The sequence below is a fragment of the Atractosteus spatula genome, chromosome 14, assembly GCF_055471065.1.
Source record: "Atractosteus spatula isolate fAtrSpa1 chromosome 14, fAtrSpa1.hap1, whole genome shotgun sequence".
In the NCBI taxonomy this organism is placed as follows: domain Eukaryota; kingdom Metazoa; phylum Chordata; class Actinopteri; order Semionotiformes; family Lepisosteidae; genus Atractosteus; species Atractosteus spatula.
This window is the reverse complement of record NC_142719.1, coordinates 1,627,060-1,643,599: the sequence shown is the minus strand read 5'-3', so window position 1 is coordinate 1,643,599 and position 16,540 is coordinate 1,627,060. Positions and strand designations below refer to the sequence as shown.

Here is a 16,540-nt window from a genome sequence, read left to right as displayed (position 1 = left end):
TGAATTCTGTTTTTTATTGATTGGTTAGTAATTAGTCAGGTCTTAAAATAGCTGCTACTTTTAAAGCCGTGCATTGGATGTCATCCAAAGCACAACTGGTACTGAAGTGCAGGTTCTTGTTGGGCTTCTGCCACTGCAGACGTGCTTTTGAACATAAGAGCCGGGGCTCTTTGAAGTCTTGCCTCTGTGTAATCTGCACCTTTGTGACCAGTTTCCACACTGATGCAGTTTTGGAGAGTTTTGGTCCCAGCAGGCTTCCGGTGCCAGGATGCATTCTAACAGAACCTCCTCTTTGAGCAAAACAACTTGGCCTGTTCCGTGCGTGTTGTGTTTGTGAGGAATTCAAAAAGTGAGAGGAGAAATTTTTCAGCTTTTACGCCAGTGAAAACAAACTTTATTTGTTCGTTCACGTGACCAGGGAGGCCCTTATTATTATTGTTTGAATGGAGTTTTGTAAGCCTTTGCTTGCTTGCTGTGCTGACTAGTATACTTTTCAAACAGTCAAAATGGATTCCATTGGATTCCTGTTCAAGAGCATTGTGGTGACAAGTGAAAAGGACACAGGCATGCTTTGATGAGAAGGCTCCTAGTGGAGGATTTGCGGTGTTCTGTTTTAGTCGCACCTCGGGAGTGTTGAGTTGCAGTGTACTTCCAGGAATGTTTGGTGCTGTATATTTACCTGCTGCAAGGGAACAGGCTGGTGTGTCATGGGACAGTCGAGCACTTCGAAGCTGACTCGAGTGATGCAAGGGGACCACAGGTTAATCAGTAAATCTGCTCCCGTCTTGAAGCGAGCTCCTGCTTGTGAAACCCTGAGGTAGTACGGAAGATTTTAGGATCTTTTTAAAAGAAACATGGCTGACTCTCCGAATAATCCCAGTTCTTGAAGCGTGTGAATGCGTTGCACTACCTGACCTGCCCTCTCCCCCATCTCTGTTTTTCTGCAGTGTTTCTGTGTTGATTTGGTCCGCACATTTATGGCGTTTCTGAGCGTCAGCGGAGACTTCTGCCAGGCACAGCACCTCGCCTTCGCGGACAAGTGAACCGCCGGTTGTCCTTGCCGAGACTACGCCGCCCAGAAGCCCCCGTAGACGCCCTTGGACACCAGCAAGCTGGGACTGAACTGCTGCTGTTACCAGTCCTGGGGGGACCTTCGTAGTCGTTGGCTGACGCCCTGTACCGTCACAGGCTGAACTGTCTTCTGACTCCACCCCCTCTCTCTAAACCTCCAATCAGACCACCTCTCCTGAATGGGGTAATCTGTTGCAATTGTCTGATTGGATGACTGAAGGATAGTCCCTTCCCCCTTTTCTTTTTCGGGGGCATTGTGGACTTGACACCCCTAATTGCCCTCCCCCTGTTTCCTCTCTCCACATCCTGTTGCCTTCCCCCCCCCCCTTTTATTTAAGTTTTGTAATTTAATTTTTATATATATATTTCTACTTGGCACATTTGCCAGTAAAGAAAAAAAGTCCTCGCTGACATCTGAGCCAAAGTCCACTTTTTTTTAAATTTAATTGCAATTTTTTAGATCTTTTTTTGGCGTAGTCTTTTCTTTACTTGCCAACATGAACCGTCCTGCCCCCGTCGAGATCACCTATGAAAGCATGAGGTTTCTGATAACCCACAATCCCACCAACACCACTCTGAACAAGTTCACAGAGGTAAGTCCCAGTGCACCGTTATCAAGTCATATTCAGACTTAATAATTGAGGTATCCTAAATCTGAGAGCCAGGAGTCAGTGTTTTAAGTACACCTTGGATGTGACTCTTTGTTCATCCTCACTGTTGTAAGATACCCCCACATTTTTCTTTTGAGGTCTTGAGGTCCATTATAATAATTCCTCGCACTTGTATAGCACTGTTCTTGACGCTCCACTCAAAGCGCTTTACAGGTAATGGGGATCCCCTCCAGCACCACTAATGTGCAGCCCCACCTGGATGATGCAACGGCAGCCATAGTACACCAGTACGCTCCCCACACACCAGCTCTCAGTGGGGAGAACAGATGAAACCAGTTCAGAGATGGGGATTAGAAAGTCATGACTGGTAAAGGCCAGGGGGACGTTTGGCCAGGGGTTACACCCCTGCTCTGTCTACACCATTAGACACCCCCTAATGGCCCCACTAACACCTCTTCCAGCTGCAACCTTAGTTTTTCCCAGATCTCCCATCCAGGTACTGGGCAGGCTCAGACCTGAGCTTCAGTGAGTTGTCAGTTGTGAGTTGCAGGGTGGCACGGCTGCTGGCAAATATACAGTATATAGTGTTTATAAAGCAGCTTTTGTGGAGTGATGCTCACTGCCTTAGTGGTTATTTAAGACCCCAACTTTCAATATAGTGAGTGGTTTTCTTGAAACGTGTCTAAGGTTTAAGATCAAGAATTGTGATATTCATTGCTCTTCCATGCTATGCCAAGTACTTTGTGCCCAGTTACAAAATGGCTTTTGCCCAACTCTGCAATGTCTTGGATTTAGGTTGAGTCCCATATCCCTTGCAGATCCTTATTTTGTGCATGACTACAAGAGATGAAAATCTCCTTATTTGGTAGGTCAGGACCTGTTGTCTTCACTGGTCTGGCAGCCTGTCACCCCTTTCGTATGGTCTCATGATGGTGTTTCTGACAAGGCTGTGATGACTGGTTCTCTGCCTTTTTGGCTTCTCAGGAGCTAAAGAAGTACGGAGTCCACACGCTGGTCCGCGTCTGCGATGCCACTTACGACAAAGCGCCAGTGGAGAAGGAAGGGATTCAAGTCTTGGTAAGAGACCTTTCTGTTGCTCATTGGCATGTGATTCTGAAGTTTCTGTTCATGGACTGCTCAGATGAACTTTCTATTGTAATACAGATGGACCTTCAGAGTGGTCAGGACTCTTTTTTTGCATACGCATATTTATTTTGCGCCCTGGCATCCATGTGAGAAGGTGACGAGATAAGTTCGTGGTATACCTCGATCACACTCTGCTTAACATGTAACTGCCTCAGTCTGGGGTTTTGTTCATAATACTTTCATACAGGAAACTAGTTTACTGCCGTAACATTGCTCTTCCACAAGTCAAGATTGCTCTGGAGACCTGTTGCACTGTGCAGAGCTCTGCTACCTGATACTATGCTGATCTTTTTGTGCAGAATAGTAGTTTTTAAGCCACGTGAAATACTGTAAGCTGCTTTAGCTAATTTTATCTTCTTTTACGGTAAAAGAAATGAAGCCAGAAAGACTTTTTTTCACAGAACTGATTTAGGGTGAATTTGAGGAACTGTTGCAGTGATCACTCACTCTGGACTGCAGCAATTTTGTGAAGTCAGCACCTTGACGGAAGTGTTCTGCTTCTGTTGCAGCATCAGATTTTTAACATTCCTCTGCGTTTTCGGTTTGTGGCAATTCTTTTCATCTGCTGGAATATTGGGTGTTCATTAAGCATGTACAGCAGTGCATATGAGAGGGCATGGGTGCTGTTTGTATAAAGACTCTAGAGCTGTTTTCAGGAAGGGCTTTTGGTAATTGTGGAAAGCATACTGAAATGCTGGCAAGATACAGTACCTTGTCCCATACTAACCATTCAAAAGATGAACAGACCCCTAGCAAGTCTAACTCTTGGCTATTTTGGGTTTCTCCCACATTGGTTAGGGGACAAATTTATAAATGTGGGATGCAGGGCATTTTAGCTGTCTTAGGTGGTGTTAACAAGGGAATTCCCGTCATCCGTCCAGGAACTAGCATGCAGAATACGATGCTGAGGGCAGACAAAGGATCGTCTGTTCCTCTTGTTCACGGATGCCTTTGCTTCAGCTAACCTCCAGCAAAGCTGCAGCTGACAGCCCTGCCTGACGCCTGCAGTTTTCGGGACTCCTCGTCTCTAACGGGGAGTAATCCATGGCCTGCCTGTCTCCTCAAAGCCGATTCCCAGGCCCTGATGCACTATTTTAGCAGCTGTCCGTGCTAAATATAAGCTGGGACTTTGCTCGCCTGGCTGTGCCCCAGTGTTCTGTGACTGTGTGGGGAAGAATACCTGGGTTAGTACAGTTTGGATTAGGACACGTCACACTGAGGAACATGAAAGGCTTCCTTAGGCTCCTTCTTGAAAGGGCCTAGAGGAGTAGGAGGCTGATGGTGTCTCAGATGTTATGCTGTTTCCAAAGCATGTTAGGTGTGTATTTTTAGATGTTGCATTTAGCTTTTGTCGTCCGATGGTGAGTGATCTAGACTCGCCTTTCAGGAGAGCCAGGATATGCGTGCAGCCAACATTACACGTGCTCAACATTACAGAAGCTAGGATCTGCCTTCTGTCTTCCACTCTTCACTGAAGCTCAAAGGGGAAGGGGAATAGCTCAAGCTGAATCCACCTCAAACTGGACAGCAATGACAAAAAAACCAAAGTAATGGCCTACTCCCCGCTGCGTACACACGCGAGAATCCCTCCTTGCCAGTCTGCTTGTGCACAATACACCTTACTTTTATTGTTGCATTAGACTGAAGCCGGGATTAAATCAAACTGCTGATATACCCACCAGTATCAGCCATGTCGTATGTGATTGGAAGGTAAATGAGACTTCAGATTTAACCTCGGCCCGTGTTGTATAGTGTGACTCATGTTGTTTCAAGACTGTTCATGGCTTTAGAAATAGTCTCTCTCTGTGTTCTCATAGCTTGACGACATTACCATCTAGTTGGAAGCTGCAGCTGTTTTATTTCTGTCACAGAGATGTGGCAGAGTCTGTACGCTAAATTAAACACTTGGTGCCTTTCTTCTCGTCCGGTCTTCCAGGTCGCTGTTCCTTTGTGTTCATCTCCGTCTCTCCCATTGATCATCTTTCTCCACTTCCAACCCTGTCCTCTGTCCAAAGAGCAGCTCCACTCAAATCAATTTTCCATCAGATTTTACAGTAACCCGTGTTTTCACCTGCCCCTCTCTTGCGCCCAGTGATTATGGAAAAAGATATTTGAGCAGCTGCTAATGTAATGATAAAGTCTTTCATCTTTGGTATTAAATTGTTTATGTGCACGGCTGAGGTCTAGAGGATTAGCAAAGACTCCTGACCATTTTCCAAGAGTGCTTACCGTGAGCCCAGCAAGGATTAATCTAAAAATATATATAAAAAGCAATAGTGCCTGTGCTTTATTACTAGGTGACAAGGCAGTGTTAATGCTTTGAAGCTTTGAAAATAAAAATGAAATCTGTGCTTCCAAATCCACCTCTGATCTCTCCCACTTGACATGAGCCCCACTTTTTCCACTTTGCATGCCTGTTGTTTCTCCATGACCAGATCGTGTGATTTGCCTTTAAAAAAATTTAAGTATAACAGTTTTGTGATCATTGTTTGTGAGGAGGATGCTTTTTTACCAATCTGCTTGGAGCTCGAGTTTAGCTTAGTGAGGACCAGACGATTATTTATGCCCTGATATGTAAAACCATTGAATTGAAGGAGGGTGTACTTTCTTTTTCATGTGACTGTAACTGATTAAATATTATAGAACAAAACATGATCTGTTTTTGGCAATCATAATCATAAGAATTTAATTGATCCTCATCGGGTAAAGTAAGTGGTTAAAATTTGCACATTGCTATATACAACACATCCTAAGCATGTTCATTGGTATGTATATGGACGCTCAGTTTCATGTACTCATTAGTTAAAAGTATAACATTTCCATTAAGGTCTTGAACAAATTGATCTTTAAACAGGTGGATGAAGTCTGGACGTTAAGCAGTCCACAGCAGTGCAGGTTGGAAGACAGCCAGCCTTCCCTGACAGAAAGGCCCTTTTGACCTGTCGTAACAAGTCCCATCAGTAGAGAAACTCAATGGACTCACAAGTCCGACCAGGCTAGAAGCCCAGATTCCAAGTCCCTCTGCCTTTACATATTGTTGTAGTATTAGGAATGAATGAGTTATTTATAAATATTATTTTTGTGTCTGATACAAGCACTTTTTTTTAATGAAAACATAAAATTCAGGCCACAAAGGTTTTACAGGGGTTGTGGAACATCGTGGGTTTCTGTGTGCTCCCCCTGGTGTTGAGCTGAGGGCAGTACACTAAAAGATGGCCGCAGCAGTGCAATGCAAGTGAATTTCTGAAAGTAAAGGACTTGATGCCAGCAGAGGTAAATTGAGAAGCCTTTTTCTGTTACATCTTGTAGTGCTTAAATTTAGAAAGGTTCTTTGTACTGGCTTTAGGTATTTTTCCAAAAACACAGCTGTAGGCAGTCTTAAAGGGTTTTTTTTTTGCCTGGAGATGAGTATTGTCAGCTGAACATCAGCAGCTTTTGCTGTCTCTCCTTGTCTGAATCTTTTCCAGATCGTCTCCCCTTGTTTGTGGAGCAGGGAAGTCGATTCTTACCAAGTTGAAGTGATTCAGCCATTTCAGTAACTGGGTCAGGCAAGACCTGAACACCCATTAGCCCCCCCCCCCCAATAAGGTGCTCTAGATATCTGTAGGTGTTCTCCCAGTCAATGCATCAGACTTTCACAGACCCCTTTTCATTCTGTCCTTTGAAACATTCATACAGAATGCCTTGGTCCTGTGGCTAAAAGACAATGGTTATGAAAGCTGAGAACAAAGCATGGCTGTCTTCCCACAACTCAACGGTTTGCTTTTTGTAGGAGTCGATGCACCATTCTGGAATTTTACCACTTCATCAGGTATAGATAAACCTAGTTCAGTGTCTGAATGCTTTCCTTGTATCATCATCACAGTTTGGGTTTCTGCCAAGAAAAACCCGTGTTTCCTGGGTGTGAGGAAGACGGGCGTGTGGTCCTGTCATAAACAGCAGGGGGCCAGATGGGTTTTTTAATGTGCTGCTGTTGTGGAGTTATGTACAAATTTAAAGCCTATGGACTACATAGTTGTAGTGGTTTTTAACTGCAAAATCGCACTTCAGATTTTATCCTCCTTATTCAATCTGACATCTAAGAAGCACAGTGTGAATGCAGGTGTTGGTGGTGTGTGGTGAGGGGTTTGGGGACTGTGCGCGTGGGCTGGAGCAGTCTGGGAGATTCTAGCAGAACATCAGGTGTCCGCTCTGCTTTCTCTGCGGTCTACGGGGTGAGTGGAGAAGCTCTGTCCAGAGGGCAGGCAGGCACTGTGTGGGAGTCAGCTCAGCTGGAGTCTAGGCCTTTCAGCAGCAGAAGGAACTAGATGTCACTTACAGCAGGCTTTTCTCCCCGCTCTTCGGGAACCAGCAGAGATTTGCCCTTTGTCAGATGATCACTGACGTGATTTATACCCTTTCTTCTGCAATCATCTGTTAAAATATTTTAATGCTTGATGTGACATGTGGTAATAGTTAGATTTGTTTTTTATGAAAATTAGGAAAAGCTCACAATGTTTGGACATAAAAGTTACGTTCATTTGTTTTTTTTCCCTTTCCCAAATATAACACGAGTCAGTATACAGCTGCACACTTCGCGTTTGTGTATGTCCGCGGGAGTGCTAGCTGTATTCCTGTGGACACTGGGATCCACAGGAATACAGCATCCAAGTCCAGCATTGCGCAGGAATCCCGATTGGCTGGACTTGGGCCACTTCCACATGGAGATCTGTGTGTTTGAGCAGTCCTAAAACACAAGCAGACACAGGCCAGTCTTCAGGGACAATCCCCACCCCAGGTCATAGCTTTGAAACCCCCCCAAGTGGAGAAAGTTACCTCCTCACTCCACGCCCCAGACAGGATATGTCATCTGTATGCCACTCCCCTGGCTGCAGGCACGGCCTTCACCTTCAGGACTGTCAGTCTGCGTCTGTAACTTTTATTGCTTAGTTGCTGTGTTGCAATTTTCCTGGAGATGGCATTGGTTTCTGGGGGTATTCCCAAGTATCTGTGGCTCTTTGTCCTTATCACATTCTGAAGAAAAATAGTTTGAATTTCAGTGGAAGTTAAGTTCTGCCCCATGAGGAATGTATAAGCTTGAATGTTGTTTGAATTCATTTAATGGGATAAATTAACTTTCTGTGCTTCAATAAAAACTCTTCAAATGGTATTTAGCTTAGTATTTGCATGCATAATTGAGCACTGCTGTTCCAAAGTCTGACTCCGATTGATTGCCGTCTCTAACAACTTTAGGCTTATCTCAGAGGGATGTGAAGCCAGGAAAACTGTTTTGAAATAGTGCAGTGATCAAAGGTTTCCGGTTGTCCTGTGGCAAACCGGTTGTCTGTGTGCTCTGTTTACAAATGCTGGCAACATTCGGTGGCGACCCCATGCCGTAGTCTCGAGTCTTCTGATTTCAGGCTGCTGTGCTGAACGTTGGCAATGCCTTAAACCCGTGGCTCGGGTTTGAGCTGGCAAGTAAGAGCCGTCCTCCTCTTCCCTCTTTCAGGACTGGCCCTTCGACGACGGAGCCCCACCCCCCAGCCAGATCGTCGATGATTGGCTGAATCTGTTGAAAACAAAGTTCCGGGAGGAGCCGGGGTGCTGCATCGCGGTGCACTGCGTGGCGGGGTTGGGCCGGTGAGTGGGGAGCACAGACCTGGACTTGCCAAGGATGGATGTGTGAAGACTAGGTGGCTTCCATTGGTGTGACTGGGGGAATCGCCCTTCTGACGTCACTCTCCTGCCAGGCAGCCTGGCCTACAGGGAGCTAGTCTGCGTTCTTCCTTTAAGAGGCTTATAGCAGTCGGCCGCTGAGAAGACATTGCCATGCAGAACATTTCAAAGATGGGTAAAAGAAGTAGATGTTTCTTGCAGATTTTTAGTTTATATAAGCATTTTTGTAGACTTGTGAATAAAAGTCATATTCTGTTCACATATATAATATGACTGCTTTTGAACAAATTAGTTTTCTTTGTAAGCTTATCTACACTTAAAATTGCACAATTGTACAGCTCTTTTGTAATGCTGTTGCAGGCTAAAGAACAGTCTTAATGGCTAAGAGATCAGCAATACTCCTGCTCCAGAACTGTTCTGTATCAATACTTAGCTGGAAGACCTTTCCTATTGTCTTGAGCATGATCCAGAATTCTGTTAAAATACTTATTGGCACTGAAACAAGGTACACAGGTACTTAATTAATCTTTTTTTTAATTCTATTTCACTGGGCAATCTGTAGCAGGGATGAATAAACACCCCTGTGGTCAAGTATATAGGTTGATTGGAATAGATTTTAAGGTCTCTTAATATCCATGTATACATTTTCTTTTGAATCTGTAAATCAGGACAAAGTTTCTTGCCATTATTTTTTCAGCTTTATTTATAGGTGCATTTAAACAGTTCTGAAGACTTTAAAATTAAATAGAAATCACAAGTGTCATTTTCCTGTAGTATACCATATTGTATGTATGCTGTCAGCGGCACTTAAACATTTGTAGTGAACTGCTACAAGTATCCATTTGTTTCAGTGCCAGTAAGTTTTTTTTCCTTGAAATAAACATTGTACAGTTTCTAGTTACTTGTGAGTGAGGCATTTGGAATCTGGATTTGCCACAGTTTTTTTTAAGTAGAAGCATTTATTGTCCTTCAAATGTTTTAATTCGTCCACCAATTTTGTGAACAAAGGAAAATTACATGCGTGAAAGCCATGTGGGTGAAGTATATGTTTTCACTCAGTTTGTCACTCGGAAGATCCAGCCCACACACAACCTCAAAAATCTCCTTCCTTGGGTCCTGCCCTGACCGAGGGAGGCTGAGCCGCTGTGATCTGGGACCCAGAGCCATTAGGAAAGACATAGTCAAATGAAAATGATAGGGTAATTTTAGTCTTCTGCAACTTGAGAGAAAAATTGCAAAATAACCACATTCCAAGTATAACATTGGTTAGGCCTGAAAAAGCCACTTAAATACCAGTGTAGAGACAACGAGAAAAACCAAATTACTGTGCAGGAGAGCCTGACTTTAATGGGTTTTTGTTTTTATTTTTTTCCTCTTTTGCTTAAACAAAATCCCATGACTCTTGTTTTCCTGTTTAGTGAGTCAAGCATGCCCGGGCCCTGTTGTGGGGGAGGGGTGTGTTTTGCAGGGATACATTGCCGGACCTGACAGCAGGTGGCAGAAGCCCAACCTTTCAGGAGGATTCTTACTGTTCTTAACCACACATTTCCTTTCCCTGCTGTACACCAACGCTGGCGTCTCAAACGCCATTCCTGGACGGCCTTATCTTCTGGGTTTTGTTCCAACCGGCGTTCAGTTCAGCTAATTATTTTTCTTTAATTAGGCGGGTATAGAGTTTTCCGTAAGGCTTTTTTTCAATTAATCGCATGAGGCATTGACTTCATTAATGGTACAGTTACCTAAAGTGTTACACTTATGCAGCTATCAAGACCAGCAGTGTAATTGAAAATGTGGGTGGAAGAAACTAGATGTTGCTAGACCATACAGGAGCCGAGTCTGAAGAGGAAGGGTAGTTCTAGTCTGGTTGCATAAATCTTTAATTTTCTTCACAGCACTGCATGAATTTAGCAGAAGTGTGGTGATATTATGATAACGGTAGAGCAGAGTGACAAGTGATGGGTTTATTGACTTTGTGTTTATGTAGGGACTGTGGTATTAAAAGATTTTTAATGAATGGAATGAATGGACTCTTCTTCCCGAAATATGTGACTTGGGCAATTGTTCTTTTTCCAGGAATGAAGTTTATTGCCTTACCAAACTGCCTTAGGGTAGCATTTTGCTGTTGGCATTTATGCGCTGGTGAATATTTTATGACCCTGTTTCTGCAACTTGGGTATCAAGAGTTTTTTTTTTATCAAACAGGATGGGTCTGGCCGACTACTGTAAATGGTTATTGGCAGATTGTGCGAATTTGTGAGCTTTTATGAGCATTGCATTGTTGTTGTAGGTTTTGGGTAGTAAAATTTTTTTGAAGTTAAAGCTAAACTAGATTGTTCATGGATCATCCCTAGTCCGACATTGGCTTTTCATGTCAAATGTTTACTCAAATCAGTTTGTAATGCTCGGAACTTCCGATCAAGTGTTTATCAAAAACATATACCAGTCTGTTTTTCGTAACCACTACCTTCGACAGGTTGATTTTTTTTTTGTTCTCCTGAAGGCTGGTCTTTAGCTGAACTTTTCATTGCAGATTATACTCCACTATTTCCAGATTGCCTACTGCACTGCTGTTTTCTTTCTCCAGTCAGCATTTAAGATGATTTGGAGGGGTCCAGTGCTTCATTTCCTTGGGGGATATGTCATGTAACTCTTCGTGGAAGCATCTTGAGTTTGTCCGGACCCTCGGTGACCTTTTGCAGAGAGGTTCTGTTCTCATTTGCTGTTGTTGCCGACTTCTGATTCCCCAGCGCTCAAATGCAGCTCCCTGTCTTTCAGAGCACCTGTCCTGGTGGCCTTAGCCTTAATTGAATGTGGAATGAAGTACGAGGATGCGGTCCAGTTTATACGACAGTAAGTTATATGTTGGTCCTTGCAGTATTGTGGGAGAGAATGCAATGGGTGTATTTTCAGGCACTAGAGCCAGCTGCAGGTGAAGGAGAATGATTGTAATATGAATAACTGGGTTATACAATGCTGTAGATTTTGTCCAGACTGAAGATTTCTAGGCTGAGGCTAGTCAACAAACACTACCTATGGAATTGTCAAAGATCCCTTAAGCAGTACCGCTGAAAGACATGTTAAAACTAGTTCCAGTATATATTTTTCCAGACTCATACAGAAGTTAGTGTATGACTAAAAAGGGAATTTTGTTTTTATGTATGCTTTAAGGATTAGAATTCTTTCTTGGTTAGAATTGGCTCCAAGTGAATTTACTCTGAAACTCCTCCTCTTTCATGGACTGGAATCTTTGAATTTGAAGGACTTCACTCATCCAAAACATTTAAAACTTTTCTTTGTTTCAAGCTGTGGTTTTCTTTGCTACCCTGTAAGCTTGTTACCATGTTTTTCACTGTAGCTTTTTTAATATTTGCGTAATAATCCCAGTTATTACGAGACCCCTCTTGTTTTTTTTTGTTAGTCATATGAGCAGAATCATCTTAAACAGCACCGCATCACAAATCTGCTGCCATGGAGCTGACTAAGGATCTCTTAGCCTGTTTACAATTGTGGTTCTGTTTAGTGTGTGTGTGCACACCAGGCAGAAAAATCATGGTTAATTTGGAGTGGCTTAGCTACTTTTTTTTACCAAGCAAGTCCATTGAGAACAAATTCTCATTTATTGATTCTGGAGACCCATTTATAGAGCCGAGGCTTTACCAAATAAATCCGAGTGCAGTGTCCTGCCTGGATTGGAACCCACTACCCTTAAGCCTGGAATCCAGAGGCCTGACCGCTCCCCCATGCTGCTGCCTTGAATCTTGTATTTGTTGCACTTCAGGCAGCTCAAACTAGTTTATAAATTGTGCTCTTTACTACTGACCCCTTGCTGTAAAACAGTGACCTTGACTAAGAGAGAGCAAGCAATTTCAATTTCAAAACCTTTTTCAAGCAATCAAGCATCAGCTGGGTTAGCACATGCATTTCATTCATGCAAAAAATGACTGGGTCTTATCAGTCATCTTTGCCCTGAAAATGCTTCATGGGGCAGCAAGACGTTTGTATGAGCACGTGTGTAGGCGGGTGGTCAAAAGAGTGTTACAGAGGCTTCATTGGGGGCCAGGTTCAAAGCGTGAAACCGTACGTTTTCAAATTCCTGTTGTCCTAAAGACGGGACAAGGTGTTGCGTCTGGACACGGTCTTAATGCATCTGTAATCTAAACATTTTTTCCCTGCTTGCATTTCAGGAAGAGACGTGGAGCCTTCAACTCCAAACAGCTGCTTTACCTCGAAAAATACCGACCCAAGATGCGCCTGAAATTCAAGGACGCAAACGGTCACAACTGCTGCATTCAGTAGATAGAAAGTGGGTGGGGGGAGTTAATAATAATGATGATGATGATTAGAAAAATGAATTGAGAAAATTAAGAAAAAAATGCCCTCGCAGTCATGAGCCTCCTGCAGCATGGAACTACGTGGTCAGTCTGCTTGGTGGAGCGTGTTTTTAACAAAGGATAAATGTCTCTATATTTTAGCTTCATAATTGTGGTGAAGGATTCCATGTTGTTTTTTGTATCGTGGTTGGTTGGAACTTGATAGGTGATGGATTGTGTCCCTTTTGGATTGTTCTGTCTACCCTGAAAACAAAAATCAGTTTCTGTATTTTGGAGGGGTGGATTGGAGCTTCTTGGGGCCGGGGAGCGGAGGGGTGCAGAGATCACTCTTTGGAAACCTCAGCAATGTTTTTAGTTCAGTAAACTTTTGCACAGAGTCCAAAAGGTTCCGGTTGAATGCAGTAATTATGATTTTTTTTTCTCGGGGGGGTGAGGGAGGAGGTCAAATGAGATTTTATAATAAAGCAGAAATTGTCGTTTCTTAATCATCCTTTAGAGTTTTTATTTAAATACTAGAATCACTATTGTTAAAGCTGCCTTCCCTCCCTCTCGGCCACCCCTCTGTATGTGCCCCTGCTGGCAGAGAATGGGCAGTGCGGTTTCTCTGTGCCCTAGTCTGAAGGTGCTCTGTTATGAGGGTGAAGGCATTGCTTTCAAAAAGCTTCTTCCTGCCCTTTTACTGTCCCAAGAGCTTCCTGTAATTTTTTTTTATTGTCAACTAGATGACAATCTGCCAGTTAAGGTACTGCCACCTGCATGGAAAAACACAGGCCTCACCCCAGTCACACTGCTGGATTACAGAACGTTTCTTTCAACACCACTGTAAGGTGTCAAGAAACATTTAATGGCAACACTCATCTCATTGTGTATCTTAGCGTTTCCATAATTTTATTGTTGAAAGGGTGGGAGGATTCCCAGCCAGTCAGATCTCTTAACAGCTTCCTTTAACGTTGTTTTTAAATAAAATGAAATTTCTCCTCTTTTAAAGTATTTTGGTCTTGGAAGCGTTTTTCTTCTTTCTGGAAGGTAGATATACTGAACTTATCCTTTCAACTTGCTGTATTGTTTTAAAATCAAATTGCATGTCTTCACATGCTAGTATACAATGATCATGTAGGCACATACCAGCTAATTAACGGACAACCAATTCTTTCGCCAAGCTTATTTAAAATTGTTTTTTCCGAGCCTGGTTAGATTAAATCATTGTGGCTAAATGATTCAGCACTTTAGGAATAATTAGTCCTGGAGGAACCTGGGAAGAAAGCTCGGGCAGTATAAGTGAAGCTGTCTGGTTATCTTCTTGTTCTGTGTTGTCCTAGTGCTGTTAATGTTTCTGTCATTTCTGACTGTGAGGCGACGGCTTCTATCTCTAAAGAATGTGCTCATTCATCTGTTTGACACTTGGCCTGTAGAGCAATTACAAAGGGGTGCTCTCTTGCGGCATTTTTTGTAATAGTGAAGTATGATACACGAGTTAAGACACTGAGCTAGAAATTACATTCTCTTAGGCCCTTGGCCTGTCATTCTTATTTCAGCAAACGAAAAATCATTTGCCCACCCACCGCTTCAGTGGGGAGCACGGGCAATGCAGTGTTCCAGATTTTGTTGTAGGTCAGGCCTATCCAGCTTCAACAGGACTGTTGATTTGATCTTATTGGCTGGTCTGCATGAAAGCTGCCCAGCGAGCAGGCAGTGACGCTGTGGGCCTCTGCACCGCATTTACAGGGGTGACAAGCAATTGAAGCCGCTCCTCATATGGAGGGGTGAAACGCAGGTTATCCTCATCCCTGTCCCGTGCCAGTATGCCTTAATGCTAGTAGCTGCGGCCGCTAGCGCGCTTGACCTAGCACACCAATGCGCAATATCCATCAGTCTTTTTTTATTCCCCGTCAAGGAATTTGAGATTTACTGTATAGTTGTTGCAGACAAATTGCACCATTTTTATTTTGTAAAGTGACGGCGATTACCTAGTATTCGTTTTCAAACCCAGTCTCTCCTTTAACATAATGTTTCAAATTAAATCCAACATTGCTGTGTGGTAGCAGTTGACTGCTTTTTGGAAATCTCTATTGGCAAAACTGCACCATAGGAAAGAAGACAAAGTCAGTTTCTGCTCCTGTGTTTCTTTTCCCTCTTTCCTCATGCTTTATATTTCTCAAACTGATTTTTCTGTTTTGGGTGTGTTTATACTAAGGGGGGTGTTTTTTATTTAAATTGCAGTCTTTTAATTTTTAAGCTTTGTTGAGAAAGATGCGCTGCGTATCTACATTGTTTTCAGGAGGTCATGTGGATTTCCTAACGAGTTTGAAGGGGGCTCTTAAGAAGGCAGAGAATGGTTTAAAAAAAAACTATGGGGTTGAACACATCCTAAGTGTCTGTTATAATCTCTTCCTGTTGACAGAATTTAGTCTATCATGTAGTTTGTGCCAAGTTCCATCACCGACTGAAAGAGCTGAGGGGCCGGGGACAAAGGGAGAGAACATCACTTTTTTTTTTTGACGGCTTGTACATTTAGTAAACCCTTGAAATAAAGTTTTAAATCAAAGCAAACAATCACATTGGAACTGGTATTTTTTTTGTGTGCGCGCTCGTGGCCCTAAAGCTACACAATCCCCAGGACATCGGTTGTGAATGTAGGACTGAGTCTTCTGCAGTAGCTGGTTTGGAGGACCGAGATGCCCGTGATGTGGGTTATTTTCCCATCGCTGTGTGACGCTGCACTGTTCATCATTCTGGTGGGAGCTCAGTAGTCTTTCTACACTGACTGCTGAGGGGCCCCTTCATCTTGCATTCTCTTCACAGATTGAGCAAGATGACTTCGCTCTCTCTGGTGCACGTTCACTATTTCACGAAATGTTACAACCACCTCATAATTTTAATTATTGCTTTATTTGTGGTTAAAACTGAATTTGCTAGAAAAAATGCCATTGGACTTGCATCAGACTGCCTCTGCAGTCAATGGATTTTTGTGATGCACTGCAAACTCAATAGCTGTGCGCAGTAACTGCCTCTGAGTGGTGAATGGTCAGGGACAAGGAGCAAGCAGAGAAAAAGCATTTGTTCTTCTACATTTAATGCAACATATTCTGACGTCGCTGAAGGCGTCACAGAGAACAGATAAGGTGGAGTGTTTTCCAGTTGCCTCGGCTGTGACGCGCTGTGCTAATCGTAGATGAGAGCGAATGAATTGGAAAGATATGATTTTTATCTTTCCATTGTCCCAGATGGCCAAGGACAAGAGCTTAAGTGCAAGGACGAGCTGAGTAGGCAGATATGTTTTTTTAAAAAGTGCCTACAAGTGAGTGGAAAATCACTCATTGACTGAGGTATTGATCTTACTGCTGTCTATGAATGTTAAACCAATTTTTTCTTTACAGTTGAGACAAAATATGGACAAACTTTCCCAAGTAGTTTGAGCTGATGCAGACTGAAACCTAGGTTAATCTTAGGAAAAATAACTTTTCTTGTAGCACCAGTGAACAGAAGTCTTAATGTTATTAACTTTTTTTTAGTTTAAAGTTTCTCTTTTTCGCTCAGAGCCCAATATACTTTTTAGAGAGCGGTCAGTGCATTAAGAAAAGGGTGGTTCCCAGACGGGGTGCTTCTCGGCGGTCAGGGCGTGTGAAGAGGGGGTTGTACTTGAAAGCTTGAACGCGAGAAGAAAGCACATCGTTTGCTCAGCTGCGCCAGTCGCGCCCCCTCAGACGCGCACAGTCTCGTTTTCCT

The 16,540-nt window shown here is 43.2% G+C and overlaps 1 protein-coding gene across 1 annotated transcript in view; it reads left to right on the top strand.

Moving 5' to 3' along the window:
- Positions 1 to 15,364, top strand: part of ptp4a2b (protein tyrosine phosphatase 4A2b) — a 34,351-nt gene extending 18,987 nt beyond the window's left edge. The window contains exons 2-6 of the mRNA XM_088931767.1: positions 948 to 1,664; positions 2,667 to 2,759; positions 8,317 to 8,447; positions 11,259 to 11,333; positions 12,668 to 15,364. Of these exons, the coding sequence (XP_088787893.1) occupies positions 1,569 to 1,664; positions 2,667 to 2,759; positions 8,317 to 8,447; positions 11,259 to 11,333; positions 12,668 to 12,779 (507 nt within the window). The 5' untranslated portion in view covers positions 948 to 1,568 and the 3' untranslated portion in view covers positions 12,780 to 15,364. The remainder of the gene's footprint in view (positions 1 to 947; positions 1,665 to 2,666; positions 2,760 to 8,316; positions 8,448 to 11,258; positions 11,334 to 12,667) is intronic.
- The last annotated feature ends 1,176 nt before the right edge of the window (positions 15,365 to 16,540 follow it).